This window comes from Hibiscus syriacus, unplaced genomic scaffold (assembly GCF_006381635.1).
Source record: "Hibiscus syriacus cultivar Baekdansim isolate YM2019G1 unplaced genomic scaffold, ASM638163v2 tig00012370_pilon, whole genome shotgun sequence".
In the NCBI taxonomy this organism is placed as follows: Eukaryota; Viridiplantae; Streptophyta; class Magnoliopsida; order Malvales; family Malvaceae; genus Hibiscus; species Hibiscus syriacus.
In genome coordinates, this window is record NW_024062270.1 from 643,771 (window position 1) to 662,511 (window position 18,741).

Below are 18,741 nucleotides of genomic sequence, written 5' to 3' on the forward strand. Positions count from 1 at the left end.
ATTGTCCTCTTTCACTCAACAAGGAAGTGCAAAATACAAGCCTTAAATACCATTCCCAATAGTATTTCCAATACTATGTGGGATTGAGCATTACCAACACTTGTTCCAAATATCATTATTCTTCATAAGTTATCATCCATTACAATATGAATTAGTCGTGTTAATGAACCAATATACCTCATTAATATATGGTATTGTTGAACAAAAGAATGATGATGATGATCTTATTAAAGACCATCTAATACGAAAGAATCCAATGCATAACCGATACCTTATTGTGAAACTAATTCACATAGAGGTTGTACGTGAAAAAAAAATCTTTTACTTTTATAGTAAATATCTATCTCAATAATTTTAATATAAAAAATATATTTTTTATTTAATAATAGAATTATTTCATGTATTTATCAAGTTATAATTTTAAATACTTATTAAAATGAATTAATTTATTATCGATAATTCATATTGTAATGGATGATAACTTATGAAGAATAATGATATTGGGAACAAGTGTTGGTAATGCTCAATCCCACATAGTATTGGAAACACTATTGGGAATGGTATTTAAGGCTTGTATTTTGCACTTCCTTGTTGAGTGAAAGAGGACAAGGGGGACTCTCGCGCGCCGCCGCCGCCGCCGTCTCGTGGTCGTGGTCGTGGTCGTGGTCGTGGTAATACGTGTCTTCGACACGTCCGCGCGGATACTATCTTTTTAGAGAAAAATTCTTAAGAAACAAATTTTTTTTAACTATTCTTTTGACCGTTGCGATTTTCAACGTTGCGATTCTCTCAGTCGCATTGCGATTATCTCAGTCGCATTGCGATTTTCTTCTAAATCGCGTTGCGACTCTCTCAATCGCATTGCGATTATATAAATCGCATTGCGATTTTCTTCTAAATCGCGTTGCGATTTTGATATCGCGTTGCGATTTTATTGGTCATTTTGACAAATCCAAAAAAAGTTTGTTAAAATCGTATATTATAAGGTATTTTTGGTCACTGAGACGATTTTCTCTTTAAAAAAAATCCAAACTTTATTTTTATATTGTTATTTTTTAAAAAGATTTCTATCATAAAACCCATTGGCCATAGCTAAACAGAAAGGAAGAATAAGAACAAAATGCTCATTGTTTTCTCTCAAGACAACTTTAACAGTTTTATTTTCTCTTTTCTGTTCAAAATTTGAAGTGTTGGCTTCGAACAACCTTAATCTCTTGTAAGAATTTATTGTTTTAAATGATAGGATTTCCAATTTTATTGATCTTTGTGGGTTTTTTCAGCAGATGATACTGTGATAGTTTCACTTCTTCTTCTTCTGTTTGTTTTTCACTTCATAATTGGTCTTATTTTGATGTCCTTTTTTGTACAATGCGAGCTTAGCAAAGAAACTAAATCGAGTTTCTAAAAAAAAGAATTCACTTTTTTCGGTGGGTTTTGGGTTTAGTTTTACTTTTGTTTGAAAAATGATGTTATCGGCGTCGCCGACGACTTTAGCGAAAAGTTCGCTGGAAGAAATGCTGGAATCTCTCCGGCGACAAGACGAGGCCGATAAACCTAAAGATTTACCTCCGGCTTTACCAGCCCGGCCTACTTCCAAGGCCCGACTTCCCTCGGCTCGCCGGTCACTTCCGACCAACTTCAAAATCGGTGCTAATGGTGTAAACGAGGCCGTTTTAAGTGAAGTGAAGGGAAATGAGGAAGTTAAAAGGAAGGAAAAGGAGTTGGGGGTGAAGGGAAATAGTTTTGGGAGTAAAAAAATGAGGAAAGGTGTGAATGTAGTAAATTCACCGTATGATTTGGGAGGGAAAGGGAAGGTGGAGTGTGAGGAGAATGATAATATTGGGTATTTTACTCAGAAAGTAAGTATTGAGTTTAACGTGTTCTTTGTTTGTTTTTCATTTTTGCTGGGTTTTATATGTTATCAAATCCATGTTTTTCATAACATGGAGCTCAAGTACTTATTAAGTTTAGGAGAAATTTGGAAATTTTTATTAATATGGGTGTCAAATATCATGTTTTTCTTAATAAATGTTTTCAACAAGGAATACTTTTGATTTTTTTTTGAAAATATATACTTTTGAATTTTGATGAAATGGGTTTGGGGTGTTATGCTAGAAATTGAGGAAGGTAACTAAATGGAGTTCAACTTTTTCATTATAAATTTAGGGTTCATGATGAGGAACTGCAAATGTTCAAATATAGAGTTGGCAGTGTTGGTGATTTGTTTTACTGTGGTAGGAGTTATAACTCAGTAATTATGGTGCTTATGATCTGGAGATTTTATAGAGTGTATTTACTTACAAAAAATATATGGTTGAAATGAAACTTAAACTGTCAGGAGCATCGGCTTGGCATTTGATTATCTTCTGTGAAAACTATTACTATTTTAGGCAAATAAATTTGTTTTTTTTAAATTCCTATTTATTGTGAGGGGATTTGGTTACAGAAACTTCATGTTTGGTGCCGGCTATCCAATGGGGTGTGGGGATCGGGAACCATACAATCTTCATCAGGAGGGGAATCAGTTGTCACCCTCTCCAATGGAAATGTAAGTTCATATATGTCATGATTTTTGAAATTGGATAATTAGTCTTTGGTATTCCATTTGGCTGGTTGGTGTTTAATTTATGTTATATGGTTCTTATAGGTTGTAAAAGTCTCTACCAGTGAGCTCTTACCGGCAAACCCAGGAGTTCTGGAGGGTGTGAATGATCTCATACAGCTCAGTTATTTGAACGAACCATCCCTTCTTTACAATCTTAAGCACAGATATTCTCGAGATATGATATTTGTAAGATACTTGTTCAGGTGTTTGTTTATGAGGTTTATCTCTGCATCCAAGCTTCATTTATTTATATATATTTTTCTTTATGTAGAGTAAAGCAGGTCCAGTTTTAATTGCAGTCAATCCATTCAAAGATGTCCAACTTTACGGGAAGGATTTTGTCACGAGTTATAGACAGAGAGCTACAGATAGCCCTCATGTTTTTGCTGTAGCGGACAATGCTTATAAGGAGATGATGAATGGTGAGCGAAACTACTCCTTTCCTTCTGAAGTTAGAATAAACAAGTGATGGTTTGCTTGTGGTTGTGTAGTATATTATTTCTGATGATTTATTGTCTGTTATTAAAATTTTGCAGATGGAGTAAATCAGTCTATAATCATAAGGTTAGATGGAACTTTTAATGTTTGTTGTTATATCTTATAATATGATACTCGTGGGTCTTAAAGCACATCCTTTGTTCTATGAACTGTTCAATTACATAATCTAAATCTATCTTGCAGTGGGGAAAGTGGAGCTGGGAAAACTGAGACAGCAAAATTTGCAATGCAATACCTAGCTGCTCTCGGAGGTGGCAATGGTGGGAAAGAGTGTGAAATCCTTCAGACACATTGTATACTTGAAGCATTTGGGAATGCAAAGACATCTAGAAATGACAATTCTAGCCGATTTGTGAGTTCTTCTTTACCCCTCATTTATAAATTACTCTCATGGATAAAAGAAACCGTACTGACAATTCATCCTAGAGGACCAATTTCTATCGTGGTTTATGCATTTCACATCCTCTGTTGCTCAGAAAAGTATGTCTTGTTTGTTTCTCTGCTCCGGTGCAGGGCAAGCTTATTGAAATTCATTTTACTGCACTGGGGAAGATATCTGGTGCCAAGTTTCAAACTTGTAAGCATGTTGAAATTGAAAAAAAAAGGGAAAATGCTACTATTACATAGTAATAAAATATTACTGATTAATTTTGGTTGCTGACTTTTTTCTTTTGTTATAATGTTGATTCACCAATGGCTTTTCTGGATAGTTCTTTTGGAAAAGGTGAGTTCCTGACATGGTTGAACATTTTATTGGGTTTTATCTTTGCTATCATGTATGGTATCTAATGTGGATGTTTTTGATGTCCCCTTTGAGCAGTCAAGGGTAGTTCAGCTGACTGCTGGTGAAAGGTCTTACCATATATTTTATCAACTCTGTGCTGGTGCTCCACCAACTCTAAGAGGTACTATTTCATTTCACAGCGTTTCGCTATCCATGCTAGTTTAAAAAAGTTTTGGAGTCTATCACCTTTGTCGAGCTCTATATTATCTACATGGAACTATGCTTGCACCTGTTATTTCTTTAGCTGTGAGACTTACTGTTATTATATTGTATCATATCATTTAAAGGGGTTGCTAAAGTTATTCCTGCCACAGGTCTTTTGCTCACTGGATTAAATTTGTGAAACAATTTTATGATCCTTGGAATCATGTCTTTGCAGAGAGATTGAATCTTAAAACAGCTAATGAGTACAACTATCTAGGCCAGAGTGAGTGCTTGGTGATTAATGGTGTTAATGATGCTCAGAAATTCCAAAAGCTTATGGTAAATTCAAAAGACTATATTTAATGTACCATCAATAGTGTAGCAATTTTTTTAACCGCTTAATTTGTCTCATTGGCCTTTAAGCAATATTTTCTGCATTTCTGCAGGAAGCCTTGGACATTGTTCAAATTTGCAAAGAAGAGCAAGAGCAAGCATTTGCAATGCTTGCTGCAGTTTTATGGTTGGGAAATATATCATTTCAAGTAATTGACAAAGAAAATCATGTGGAGGCATCTGCCGATGAAGGTATGTGTGCTCTGAAGACCTCATCATCCATGATTTTCATCATCATCATTTGTCTTTTGCCTGTTAAAATAACTTGTTTGTTGAATCTGTTTTAAGTTAAATCTTTAGTTAGCATTTGTTTTGCATGTAAGTGCTTGTTGTTATTATATTGTCTTTATAAGATGCTTATTTATGTGAGATCTTATTCCTTGTTGCAGCTTTAACCAGTGCTGCCAGGCTGATGGGTTTTGCTCCAGATGAACTAATGCAAGCTATATCTACGCATAGAATCCGAGTTGGCAGGGATAGTATTTGTAAAAAATTGACATTGCAACAGGTTTCTGCAGTTTTTGTTAACACAACTATTCTTTCTCAATCCTCTCAAAAGTCACTTTCTATATTTGCTGTTATGCATGCATTGACAGCGTGATAATCATTAGTTAATTTGTAATTTAGGCTATTGATGCAAGAGACTCATTGGCAAAATTCATCTATGCAAGCTTATTTGACTGGCTTGTGGAACAAATCAACAAGTCACTTGAAGGGGGTAAAAAACACATTGGCAGGTTCATAAGCATCCTTGATATTTATGGGTTTGAGTCATTTAAGGTAAGTAGTTTTGGGTTTGGTGTTTAGAGTTTATCATTGTGAATTTTCAGTTTGTCCAACTGATAATTTTCTCATCTGATTTTCAGAAGAATAGCCTTGAGCAGCTTTGTGTAAATTATGCGAATGAGAGGTTGCAACAACACTTCATCCGGCACCTATTGAAACTTGAGCAAGAGGTAAGCAACTCAGATCTTTTAATTTCCAGAGTTTTTGACTTCTGTACAGTTTCTGTATAATGAGCTGGGATTCTAGTACCCTGTATAATTTCAAACCAAAAGTTCTATAAAATCTGGTTGAGTTGTCTATTCTTATTCTGGATTTGGTTTCCATTATCAGAAATTACAATTTTGACGAACTTCCCATTGTTAAGAGTTTCTGTTTCTTATTTCAGGAGTATGAATTGGATGGGATTGATTGGACCAAAGTTGATTTTGAAGACAACCAAGAGTGCTTGGACCTATTTGAGAAGGTAATTTGAAGGTTCAATGGTTTCTTTGTCTTCAAGGTTTATTTGGAGTTCCTTGGATTGTTTTAAGGGGGTTCTGTTCTGTATATTGTGTAACATGTGGATCTTGTGTATTCCATAGTTACTTATAAGATTGTTGCTATAAATTGAGCTTGTTATTAATAAGTATGTTGTCCTAGCTTTGGTGCTAATTCTGGATGAAATTTTTATTTTCTTTTAATATCTCGTTTCATTTGAAACCAAAATGTTTCTTGGCAATCTGTCATTCTTCCTTTCTGGTATTTATTTTGCAGAAGCCCTTAGGGCTACTTTCCTTGCTGGATGAGGAATCAAATTTACCCAATTCAACTGATTTTACCCTTGCTAATAAGTTGAGGCTGCACCTGAATTCTATTTCTTACTTCAGAGGAGATAGAGGCAGGGCCTTTGGTGTTCGACATTTTGCGGGAGAGGTCAGTTATTTGTATTTTGAGGACAGTAAGAAATTCTTTTTAAGAGTTTTCCTTTCTTCAATTTCAAAGGAAAATAATCAAGAAAGTGGGTAATATTCAAGAAATTTTTGCAAGTTGATTCAAATGGTATTGCAAACTAATAAAATGGCAATGCACAATGCTTATATGATTGATTTTACGAATTCTCCCAGGTGCTGTATGATACTAATTGCTTTTTGGATAAGAACCGAGATGCATTGAACCCTGAGGTAGTCCAACTTCTATCATCCTGTAACGGCCAGTTGGCACAGTTGTTTGCCAAAAAAATGCTTAATCAATCTCTGGAACCAGCAATTTCATTGGATGCTCCAAAGCAAACTGTTGGGGCAAAATTCAAGGTATATTTGCTTTCTCAGTAATTGTGATCCAAATGTATCCATGATTTTAATATAATTCAAACTGATCAGAGCAAAACTACAAAGTTTTTTAAGGTATCCATTCCCACTGCTGACAAAGTACTCTTGTTTCCCTGCATCATGTCACGCACCATCATTTATCACAAGCTGGTATTGTTCTCTCTGGGCATCCAATTGTCCTTCAAAGTTTTGTTACTCAAAGATTTGCCTTATCAGGTTTGAAATCAGGACCTCTTACATATAGGAGCCCTTTTCATGACAACAGTGCCATCTGATGTTGGTACTAGAGTTGCGAAATGGACTCTCATATCAGGAGGCCCTGGGTTTGAGCTTAGGGATGCACACATTCGGGTGGCAACCTTAAGGGGCCTGTAGGTACCCAAAGAGGACAATACAGCTTTGGGCATGACACTGATTGCCAGTGTGTTGTAAATTGTAATGAGAGTACCGGTCGATCTGCGGGTCTGGTAATGTGGCATATCTAATAGTCTTAGAGATATTGTGTATACTGCACACTGGCATGCTCTGTAAATGAAATGTTTTCATCCATACTTCCAGGGCCAGCTCTTCAAATTAATGCACCAATTGGAGAATACAAGACCTCACTTTATTTGCTGCATAAAACCAAACTCCAAGCAACTCCCTGGTACGTTTGAAGAGGATCTTGTCTTACAGCAGCTTAGATGTTGTGGAATTTTGGAGGTTATTAGAGTCTCAAGATCTGGATATCCTACTAGAATGACACATCAGGCATTTGCAGAAAGGTAGGAAATAAACCCTTCTTTAGTTTTGGTGTTCTTCTTTATTATTTTCAGCATATTTCTCATATATTTGTGCATTTCTTAGGTATGGGTTCCTACTGTTGGAGACCATTGTATCTCAGGACCCATTGAGTGTTTCAGTTGCCCTACTAAATCAATTTAATGTCCTTCCTCAAATGTATCAAATCGGCTATACCAAACTGTTTCTTCGAACTGGGCAGGTAGGTTCTATGCTGTCTTGCTTTGAATATTTCTTGGACCTTAAACTAATAATTTCCTTGATGATGTTATGTCTGACTGAATTGCAGATTAGTTCTTTGGAGGATAGGAGAAAACAGGTATTGCGAGGAATAATTGGGGTTCAGAAATACTTCCGAGGTCACCGTGCTCGTCGCCTTTTCCAGGAGCTCAACAAAGGAGCAAAAAGTATAAAATCATGTAAATTCTTTCAAGCAAAATTCATTTCTTATCGTAATTTCTTTTTCATACTGAGAGATTGTTTCTTTTTTATTATAATTTTTTGTTGTCTTATTTGGTCACAAGTAAACATTTTTTCATACATTTAGGCTATCTTCTGCAGGACATTTTAGACTGTATTCTTTAGGCATCTTAATATTCAAAGTGCCTTTCTACATCATCGGCACCTATATTTTTCCAATCCACATTTTCTGGTTACTTGTTTATCAATTGAAGGAATTTTCCTTTATGATGCAGTTGTCTTTGGTGAAAATAAACGAAGGAAGTATGCTATTGAGGCGAATAGGTGCTCAGCATTTGCTTCTCATTTAATTGATGAGCAGTTAATGGCAGTCATATATTTACAATCTGGTAAATATAATATATGTGCTATCTACATTTTTTTTTGGCTTTCCATTTGTTTCGGTTATCATTATCACTGTTTTTTTCTTCCCATTGCAGTAATCCGTGGGTGGTTGGCCCGTAAGCATTTCAATAACATGCATAATTTGAAACAGTCAAACCAAGAAAGCGTAAAGTCTAGACGAAAGACGGGTAGGAAGATGTCTGAAGCAAAGGTATTCTCTACTCATGCTAAGAATGTTTTCTAAAGATAAAAGATATTTACTCTTGATTCTCATTTTTATTTTTTCTTCAACGCATGCCCCTAAGCATGTTTTACTTTCTTAACTGTCTGAAATCTGTTGAACTCTGAAAGACTTAAAAGTATGAACCCTTTCTTTTGGCTGACCAGGAGATACCCCATGAGCAACAGATTCAAGTTCTACCTTCTGTGATGGCCGAGCTTCAAAGAAGTGTTCTCAAGGCAGAAGAGACTTCGAGGCAAAAAGAACAAGAAAATGCCACGTTACAAGAACAACTACAAAAGTCCGAGGCAAGGTGGTTGGACTATGAGGCAAAGATGAAAACAATGGAGGAGAAGTGGCAAAAGCAAATGACATCACTTCAAGTGAGTGTGTCTATATTACTATTAAAACATCTTTGCATTAGTCATTGTTGTTGGCCGACACATAAGTTCTTGATAATCATCAAAGTAACTACAAAATTAATGTGATCCTGATGATCATAGTTAAGCATGTGAACCAACTTAAAATAATTGGCTGATTGTAAACTTTACATGGGAGCTAAATAGCACAGCTTTGTCGAATCTTTCCTTGTCATGATTTCTTGGCTTGTTACTCTAATTTAATTCAGTCATCTCTTACATGGGAACTAACTTCGATTATTGATTCCAACTGCATTTATTTCAGACAAGTCTTACTGCTGCCAGAAAGAGTCTTGCTGCTAACAGTGCTGCAGGTCAGCTAGGAAGAGTTGATGTGCTATCTCCGCGATGCTATGATTCTGAAGATAATGCGTCCATGGGATCTCGAACTACCGGTGGGAACACACCCGTCTTATTTTCTAATGCTATGCCCGATGTCGTTGGGGGTAGAGAGAATGGCTCTTTGAATGCACTGGGCAATCTGTTAAAGGAATTTGAGCAGAGGAAACAATCTTTTGATGTAGATGCTAAATCTTTGATTGACATCAAAATGCCACAGCCAGGTTCTAATGTGAATCCCCGACGACGAACTTCGGAGATTAAAGAACCGGTTCGAGACCTGGAAGAAAGATTACAAGCTGAGATTAAAGGAAGCCAAGGCAAGACTCCATAAGCGTGGGCATTCCGAGTCAGACAAAGCTCGAAGAAAATGGTGGGGAAAGCTAGGTTCGAAGGCATAATAAAATTCCCGGTCTGAAATGATCATCTCCCATTCTTGGGTACAATTTCTTTACATTTGTGGAAAAAAAATTTCTGCAGTCCATGAACAGTAAGGAGACATTGTATTTGTATGTATCTACCAATTTTTGTTACTTTGGTGGGAGAGACTATAATGTGCATAAGACAAATAGGGATTCGTTGAGTTTGAGAGTTGTGGCTGCCTTGTTTGAATAGTTTGGTTTAGTTTTTTGTGTATAATTCTGCCTTGTTAGTGATGTAAGATGTTTGTAATTTCTTTGTAATTCAGATGAAATCAGAAATCACATTTTCATTCTCAATGAACCGCAGTTTTAAGTGGAGAGGTATTACATTTTCAAGGATATCGATGTTCAAACCCACACAAGATGAGGTAATATGAACATTCTTGGTCACTCGATCACTTAATGGATCTCAATGAAATGCAGTTTTAAATTGTCAAAGTTATTCAGAATCTACAATTACATAGATAAGAACAATGCAAATTTAGGATCGAGGCACAAACTTGGTAGCATAGACCCAAGCATTGTTTGCAACAGGGTTGTCCAGGTGGTCCAATAGGTTCTTCAAGGGACCTTTCCCGGTAACAATGGCTTGAACAAAGAAACCGAACATGGAGAACATGGCCAGCCTTCCATTCTTGATTTCCTTCACCTTAAGTTCCACGAACGTGGCGGGGTCATCAGCAAGGCCAAGAGGGTCGAAGTATTGGCCTCCGGGGTAAAGATTGTTGCCTTCCCCAACACCAGGGAGGCCGTTGATGCAAAATCCTTCGAGCTCCATCAGGACGACTTGGAATCCGAGGACAGCGAGGATGCTTTGAGCATGGACCAGGTTCGGGTTGCCTAAGTAATTCAAGCCACCTTCCGAAAAGATTTGAGCTCCTGCCTTGAACCACACTGGTTCCTTGAAATCAACCCGAACCCGTTTCTCGAGTACTTCTAGCGTGATGCCGCCTAGTGCTCCCAACATTGCCCATCTCCCATGGATTACCTACATGTTTTCGTTTTGTTTTGGTTACAAAGATCGAATTTACGAGACGAAGAAGTTAAAAGGGTTGAAGAAAGAGAGGATACCTCAAGAGCCCTGTTCCGGACGAAGGCCTCAGGATCAGCAGACAAACCAGCAGTGTCCCAACCATAGTCACCAGGGAACTCACCTGTCAAGTAAGATGGTGTCTGAGCTGAAAAGGGCCCCAAATACTTCACTCTATCTGGTCCATACCACAGTTCATTTCCCTACACATATTACACCTTCAAAATCAGTAAACTTTAAAATAAAATATTAATATCATATATGGAAACATATTTAGCATTCTTTTTTAATGGAAAAAATATCATCAATTGAAATAACGATATTACTTTATAATGATATGTCAGTATCATCGTTCATTTAAAAAAAAATAAAAAATAGATAGGTGACTAAAATAAAATTGTTGCAATAATTGGTAACTAAACACATATTTTTTCCAAATTATTAACCAATAGTAGAATCCACTAAATATTTAATTTTAATAAATAAAAAAATAATACAAATAATGGAGTTAAATATTTAAATTCAAAATATATTATCGATTGATTTGAATAATAAATATTTATTTTTTAAAGGTAAATATTTAAATTTATCATTTACATAAGCAAAGTGAATTGATAAAATAAATATTTCAAAGTTTAATATTGATAATTACTCCAACCCTATTATGATTTATGAATAGCAACTAAATGTTTGAATCTCGCCAATGAGGTCATGACTTGTTGGTGAAGTGTAAACGCATCAAACCTTAAATATAAATTATTTTTTTAGATATATCTCGAATCAATTTATTAGTTTTTTGATATAATAATTAATTTAAATTTTAATATACGAATTTATATTATAATATATAATTTTATTATTTTTATATTTTTAAACTAAATTTAAATCTCAATAGTATTTAAATTTAAAAATAAATTAAATATTTATAAGGGTAAATTACGTGTTTAGTATCTCAACTATCACTTCTATTCTATTTTGGTCATCCAACTATTATTTTTTCAAATCATACATAACATTACATTTTGATTCTATTTTGGTTACTCGTCGTTAAAAAATTAATAAAACTACTGATGTGATATTTCTTTAAAAATATTCAATGATGATGTGACATTACCTTATGGTGATATATCATCATCTTTGTTAATTTTTTAACAATGTATGGTCAAAATGAAACTAAAACGTAACGATTGGTATGATTTTGAAACAAAAAATAGTTGAATGACAAAAACATAGCACAAATAATAATTAGGGTTCTAAACATATAGTTTTCCCTATTAATAAATAGACAAAAAGGCATTAGAGATGCTTATACATTTGAAAAAAAAATCAATGTGATTTTCATGTTATTTTTTTCTCTCTCAATAAGCCCCTTCAACTCAAAAAAACAAATTCAATGTGATCATTTGATCAATGTTTATCGTCGTTGACCGTTACAGTAATTAGTATGTTAGTTTACGGTATTGGGGTAGCTAGGGGTGAGCATTCGATCAAGTCGAATTTTTTTAAAAGTAAGGGACCTCTTGTATATGTTTACCCTATAAATATCATAGTATCTTACAAGTTTACTGGGAAGACATTTTATCATTTCTTTAGTATTAAGATTCCGTGTCAACCTTTCGATCTATGGGTAGGAAATATATAGTATTGTCGGTGGTGGCGGTGATCTTTCCATCACCACTGACAGCCAACCCAACGCTGACAACAACCACAACGTGTCACCGACAAATTCGTGTTCTTAAAGCAACGCTGTCTCCACAAGATTCTTCAACCATGCTAAGAAATTTACATTAGTTACGACAAATTCTTTATTTTATTAAGATTGAAAGGAGAAAGTATTCAAAACCCTCCATTTCTTCTTTGCATCTTATTCGCCACAATCCTTTCTCCACCACTCTTTCAACCATTTTCCATTGCAGAAAAATAAAGCTTTTTTTTTCCTATTTTTTTTTCATTTCCTCGTGAGTCGAAAGACCTACCATTAGAGGGCGGAGAGGGAGGCGAGAGCAGTGGGTTATATAATCATGGGTCGTCGCCTCTTTGCCTGTTTTGGTGGTGGTTCATCGAAAAAGGGAGTCCATGCAAATGGGAAAACCGATGGAACAGTGGTCGAAGCAGCGGCGGGTGATGGGCCAGTCCTGGTGGAGTTGTTCTCTTCACAGGGATGTGCGACATCGCCGGTGGTGGAGTTGCTTTTGTCGAGACTAGGGAGAGGGGATTTTCAGCTGGATACGCCGTTTATTGCGCTGGCTTATCATGTTGATTACTGGGATCACATGGGGTGGAAAGACCCTTATGGATCGAGCCTATCAACTGTTCGACAAAGGCTTATGTTGAGGCATGAGGCTTGACACAATGTTTACGCCTCAGGTTGTGGTTCAAGGTAGGGCTCAGTGTGTGGGTAATGATGAAGATACTTTGTTATCCACCATTTCCAGTGCTCCCAGGTTCCCTGCACCATCATTCCAGGTATTGAATTTTTTTAAATAATATCTTTGATTTGATGGTCATCTTTTTTTTCTATTGAATTGATAAAATCTAAATCAAGCCCTTTGTTGGAATCTGTGAAGCTTTTGCTTATTCTGATCTGAAGATCCCAGAAAGTAATTGTGGAAATAAATTAAGATTTAATAAAATTAGTAATTTTAGTTAGGAGATCCTCTATTGATTAAACAATTATTAACTCATGTCATGAACTTGAATCTTGAAGCTTTTGTAGGAAATCATGAATCAATAACGGAATACATATGTTCTCTTAGTTACAGTTATCAAGATCAAATCCAGATCACATCATCTATCAAAAGAATATTTATTTATTTTTTTCTTTTATATTTCATGATATGATGAGAAAATACATTATAAAAGTGGATTTTGGTTTTACTTTTCATTTTCTTGAAGTATCTGTTACGATTGATATTCAGATATTAGTATGTAGACATAACCAGACCATTTAAATACATAAAATGTGGAGAATATATTCGAATAAGAAACAGACATGGATCCAGTACTTACACCAAAGGCTATTAGATATTGGCTCCTACTCCACCATCCCTCATGTTTATTGCCAAGGGCATTAATCAGCTTCAAAATATATCCATGTTCATATAAATTTTCCATTTTCCTTTTGCTAATGTAGTTGAACTGCATGACCAAGGAAGTCATTCCTTGAAAACAAATCTTTTTCATCAAATACTCTGCCTCCTAAGCTAAAGTCACAAAGCGGTCTCATTTAGTTAGCTCAGGTACTGGTTTTCACAATTGATAGCTGAATAGATTAAACTGACATACACTTTCGATATCTAATTGATTCTAAGAATGTTGCAACTGGAGTGTTTAGTTAGCTAGGGTAGCAAAGATCACTTCATGCACATCATGTTCATGTTCATCCTCATCTTCATTGACAAGAACCAATTCTTCTGAAACAGGCTAATTTCCAAAGGCCTACATCAGAGTCATTGCAAGTGACCCTAACAGGAGCTTTGAGGTCAAAAGTAGACAACAATGGTGTCAATGTAATGGTGGCATTGTATGAGAACGGATTGGTGAATGACTGCCTGGCAGGAGAGAACAGAGGGAAAGTCTTATCCAATGATTTTGTTGTTAGAAAGCTTGAAAAACTCTGCACTGTCAAAGACATATCCGCCAAGAAGACGGTCTCAGGCACCGCTACATTCACTCTATGGGATGGTTTCAACAGCGAAAAATGTGCTCTTGCAGTCTTTGTTCAGAACAGCTCCCACCAAATTATTGGTTCACAAAAGTTTGAACTGCCAAATGACTTGTGAAAAAATGCAGAATCAATGAATTATTTGTGGAATTCAGGATTTAACCCGGTTCATCCATACACTCATCAGCACCCAGAAGATTTTGGGTTTGAATCCTGGCATTTGTGCTTCTTTCTCTATTTCATATATAAAAAACCCTTGAAGTATTGTGTCATTGGTACAAAGTTTTAGGCAAATTTTCATGTATAGGATGTGTTCTACTTTAGGTATTGATTTCTTTTCCCTATGATTTCCTTTTCTTATTTCCTGGTTTCATGTTTTAGGATATGGAGATTGGAGAGGCATTTGCATTCAGTATATGGATTCTGTTTTAAACACTACCATATTCTTTTATAATTTAACCTCTGTTCACCATCATAGTTGACCATCTTTTTGGATTGTTGAAGGTAGGGAAAGTAGAAATAGCATTAAATCTATACAAAAAAGATCAAAGGGGATAGGTTAATTAGGACGGACCCCAACTGCTCAAATACATGACTGTTCTAAGTGATTCCTCAGATTTCAACTTATCATCTTTCTTAGACAAATCAGAAGATGAAACATAGATTTTGTTAGCTTGTGTAGAAGAGGAAGACGATGATCTGATATTGTTATTGGCATGCCTTTGAATTGACCTTTGAGGATGAATCAATCTACAAATTCCTTGATCTTTCAGTGCCTCAATAGCTCCAATGCTCGCTGCTGCAATCCATGCTCTTGTTGAAGAATTCATGTTTTTTTTTCTCTTTTGTGCTATACTCTCTGATGTAATGGCTGTTTTTGCTTTGTTGAAGCAAATGAAAGGGGTTGATGAGACTATCTTATATAGAGAGAATTTGGGGCAGGGGGGGATGGTACCTAATAAACAAAGGAAAAAGGCTACTGGTTGAACTTAGAAGTAGTGGATGGGTTAGCTTTTTTGGTCTAATTATGGTCTTTGTCCCTCTTCTATGTTGAAATTAGAAATTCAATCACTCTAATTTTGCATATTTTAGCATCTTTTTACTTTTAGTATGTTATAGGTAGATCTAAATTCATAACATTAATTGTTGATGTTAAAGTGATTATATGAAATATTTTTTACATGTTTATCATGATCTCTTAAATGTTGCAATTAACTGGATTATTAAAATTGAATTTATTGAGTGATCTTGGTAAAAAGGATTATTCTTCTTAAAGAATTCGAGTTTTAGCATTCTTATCTCAACATAGGAATTGTGGATTTGAATACACTTAAGTGTGCATTAACCTCTTAAATATGAGTAATTGTGGATTGTTCAGACATTACATAAAAAATGTATGTGTAAATTTTAACATCGTAAAGGGACTTAAACGATATTAAACCAATAAAAAGGTTAATGGTTCGATGGGCCGGTTACTAGTGATATTGTAATAAAATAAACGGTTTTAATTTGCATCCTACAATGGGGCGATAATAGTAAAAACAATGTGACAAAATCTCCAAAGATAAGATTTAGGATTCACTCATTTTGGCTCCTTTGGAATTTGGGGATGAACCCTTCACATTTCACATTCCATTTATTGTTTTTTATTACAGCTTTCCATGAATAAGGAAATGTAATATTGAGAATTGGATTCGCTTGTTATTGAGGCTAATGTAATATATTTTAGTAGATCTAATTTATCATTTTCGTCACAATCGTATTTTCGCATCAATTTAACCCTTAAAGATATTTAATGGCATCATTCTATACCTTAACTTAAAATCCTAAATTATAAACCTTAAGTTGGGGTTTATGGTTCAATGTTCATGGTTTAGAGGTTACAAGGTTATAGTTTAGGGTTTATAATTTAGGGTTAGTTAGGGGTAGGGTATAGAATGATGTTATTGAGAAAATTTGAGGACTAAATTGATGCGAAAATATGATAGGATCGAAAATAATAAATTAGGTCTATTACATGACAAAAATTACTCTTTTGCCTTTTAATTAATATACACAAAAATACTTGAGAGTGTAATTAGAATATAAAGTTCTTTCTAACATTCTTCATATCTATTTTAAGATTCATGTTTGAAATTTATAATTGTATCTTCTAATAAAGTCATCTTCAAAGTTTGAACTTTTGTCCTCCATTTAGGGAAATTATTTCATGGATCCGACTAACTACGTGATCTATGGTCCTAATGAATTAGATTCATCAATTTTAAGATAATTTTTAAATAATTACTCATTTCTTATTTACACATAAGAAAAAGATGAAGATTCACCTAAAAATATAAGGTGGATAAATGTTATTAGTTGAGATTACAGATGACATGGTGAGTCGAGTTCATATAATAATTTCCCTCCCTTTTGAGAGTATAATGTGTGTCTCCACAAATATATCCAACACTTGTTGGTTAAAATGTAAGTTTGTTGGATTAGGGTTTGTTGGTTTAATTTGGATTGGATTGAGATAAAATCCTAGCTCCCTTCTCCTTCACATGTGGGCCACTTTTGGGCTTTGTAAATATTCTATTTGGGCCTATATTTGGGCGTTTCAATGTATTTTGTTTATTTAGTAGTAATAATAATAATACTAACGATGATAATAATAATAATAATAATAATAGTAATAGTAATAATAATAATAATAAAAAAATGTGATTACACTGAGATCATATTTTTACATATCACATTAAGTAGGAAAATGTGCAGCTCAAAATATCATAATTTATTAATATAAAAAGGACGAGTTTAAAACATAATGAATAATCAGATGACTATTTTATAACTCTAAATAGTTAAGACACTTAATGAAATAATATCTTATAGTTGGGGATCATTTATGTACTAACCATATATATATAATATATATATATATATATATATATATATATATATATATATATATATAATATATATATATATATATATATATATATTATGCGGAAAATAGGAAGGGAATGTGTGGAGGAGAAGGGGAGAGGAGGGAGGGTATAGTTTGCCATTTAAATGTAGGACACTTGAAACAGTGATGTGATGTGAGCCCCCCCCCCCCCCCCCCACAATTATTATTTTTTTTGGTTGTGGCCGTAGCTATACTATGTTCTCTTTGATTTATTGGTTATAATAATGAGAAGTTTATTTTTTTAAAAATATATTTATCTATCACGTTAATAAATGTTTTTAAAATAAGTATTAAACTCGTATACGATTGTTATCATTAAATTAATGTCATTTGTAAAATATTTTTCTTATTTTTTTTCGAGTTTATTATATAATTTACACTACAACGAAACATATTTGTAGCGATGGTTTTAATGGCGTTTTTAGAGAGAAAATAATTAATTTTTAGAGATCAGTGGGAGGAGAATTGAGAGGGGAGAATATCATTTTTGTTATCATCTTAAATGGTGATTCCTTGATGGTTACAAGTCGAACACATAGAAATGTTCAGATCACAGGCATTTGTGATGCTGAAAATGAAAGAAGAAAATTAATGAGAAATAGACAAATATCACCTTAACCAATAAATAAATAAATTTCAACTCTTTGCAATTAAAGGGGCAACAACTCGGAACATTTGGATACTATCAATAACACCATGCATGTACTATCCAATTTTATTTCCCCTTGCATGGAGAGAAAATGAAATCTTTTAGTGCTACAAGTAGAATTGATAATTATTTATTTATATATTCTTATATTTTATAATTATATTTAAAATATTCCATATTTGTAGTGTTTTATTTTTTAATATCGAGTTTTTGTATATCATTGTATTAATAGTATTAGGTTTAAATTTTTTTGGAAGGTAGATAGGGCATCGTTAAAAATTTATTCACAACTCAAATCGAGTTGAGACTCAATCGAGACATCGAAAGGAAAAAAAGAGTACTCATAATTTTAATTGAAATACCAAGAAATCAATCATTATCCGATACAAACTAAATATCATAGAACTACCTAAACATTGTGCAAAAATCTAAACCCTGCATACCACAACCCAAACTTATATCAAAGAAAAATCAATATTTCAATGGTTAAAGTGATAGTTGTTATCTTAAAGGTTTTGGATTCGAGCACCAGTAACCTCAATGTCCACCACCATTTCCATTAAAGAAGAGAACTCTATCTCAATGTAGAGATATTAATGTTGTGATAATAGGGTTTCCCCTCTTTATTCTGAATTGGAGTCGAGCTAATGTAATCCTCGATATAGTAAATTTATGGAATTGAAAATGAAAGAAGATATTCATTGAGAAATAGACAATTCACATTTATCAAAGAACAATAAATAAGTTTTAACTTTGCATGGTCTTACAAGATGTTAGAAAAATATTATAATAAAATGTAATTAGTTGATATTGAGTTAGTCAAAACTAATTGAATTTGTTAAAAGTTGGTTAGTCTGTTGGATCAAATTTGTTAAGCTTGTTTGAGTGGTGCTATATAAGTACCGTTTGTAATGGGTTGAAGGACCCCTTTCATTAATACACAGTAT

The 18,741-nt window shown here is 34.2% G+C and overlaps 2 protein-coding genes and 1 pseudogene across 2 annotated transcripts; 2 read left to right on the top strand and 1 right to left on the bottom strand.

Moving 5' to 3' along the window:
* The first annotated feature begins 1,443 nt into the window (after positions 1 to 1,443).
* On the top strand, positions 1,444 to 9,658 carry LOC120205252 (myosin-2-like). The gene is given in 25 exon segments (XM_039205161.1): positions 1,444 to 1,859; positions 2,447 to 2,548; positions 2,648 to 2,791; positions 2,877 to 3,027; positions 3,142 to 3,169; positions 3,287 to 3,455; positions 3,617 to 3,680; positions 3,814 to 3,827; positions 3,924 to 4,008; positions 4,267 to 4,370; positions 4,478 to 4,616; positions 4,814 to 4,932; positions 5,052 to 5,204; positions 5,291 to 5,380; positions 5,596 to 5,673; positions 5,964 to 6,122; positions 6,314 to 6,499; positions 7,076 to 7,281; positions 7,364 to 7,499; positions 7,587 to 7,716; positions 7,993 to 8,106; positions 8,197 to 8,312; positions 8,489 to 8,704; positions 9,006 to 9,316; positions 9,318 to 9,658. Coding segments are annotated over 25 exon segments (3,573 nt in total). The 5' UTR covers positions 1,444 to 1,463; the 3' UTR covers positions 9,481 to 9,658.
* Positions 9,659 to 9,967: 309 nt separating this feature from the next.
* On the bottom strand, positions 9,968 to 18,741 carry LOC120205254 (chlorophyll a-b binding protein 13, chloroplastic-like). Its single transcript, XM_039205162.1, has 4 exons — positions 18,737 to 18,741; positions 14,679 to 14,681; positions 10,573 to 10,734; positions 9,968 to 10,489 (listed from the first exon to the last, which is right to left on the bottom strand). The coding sequence occupies exons 2-4, from the start codon at positions 14,679 to 14,681 to the stop codon at positions 9,983 to 9,985; spliced, it is 672 nt and encodes a 223-aa protein (XP_039061093.1). The 5' UTR covers positions 18,737 to 18,741; the 3' UTR covers positions 9,968 to 9,982.
* LOC120205253 lies at positions 12,350 to 14,734 on the top strand (annotated as a pseudogene).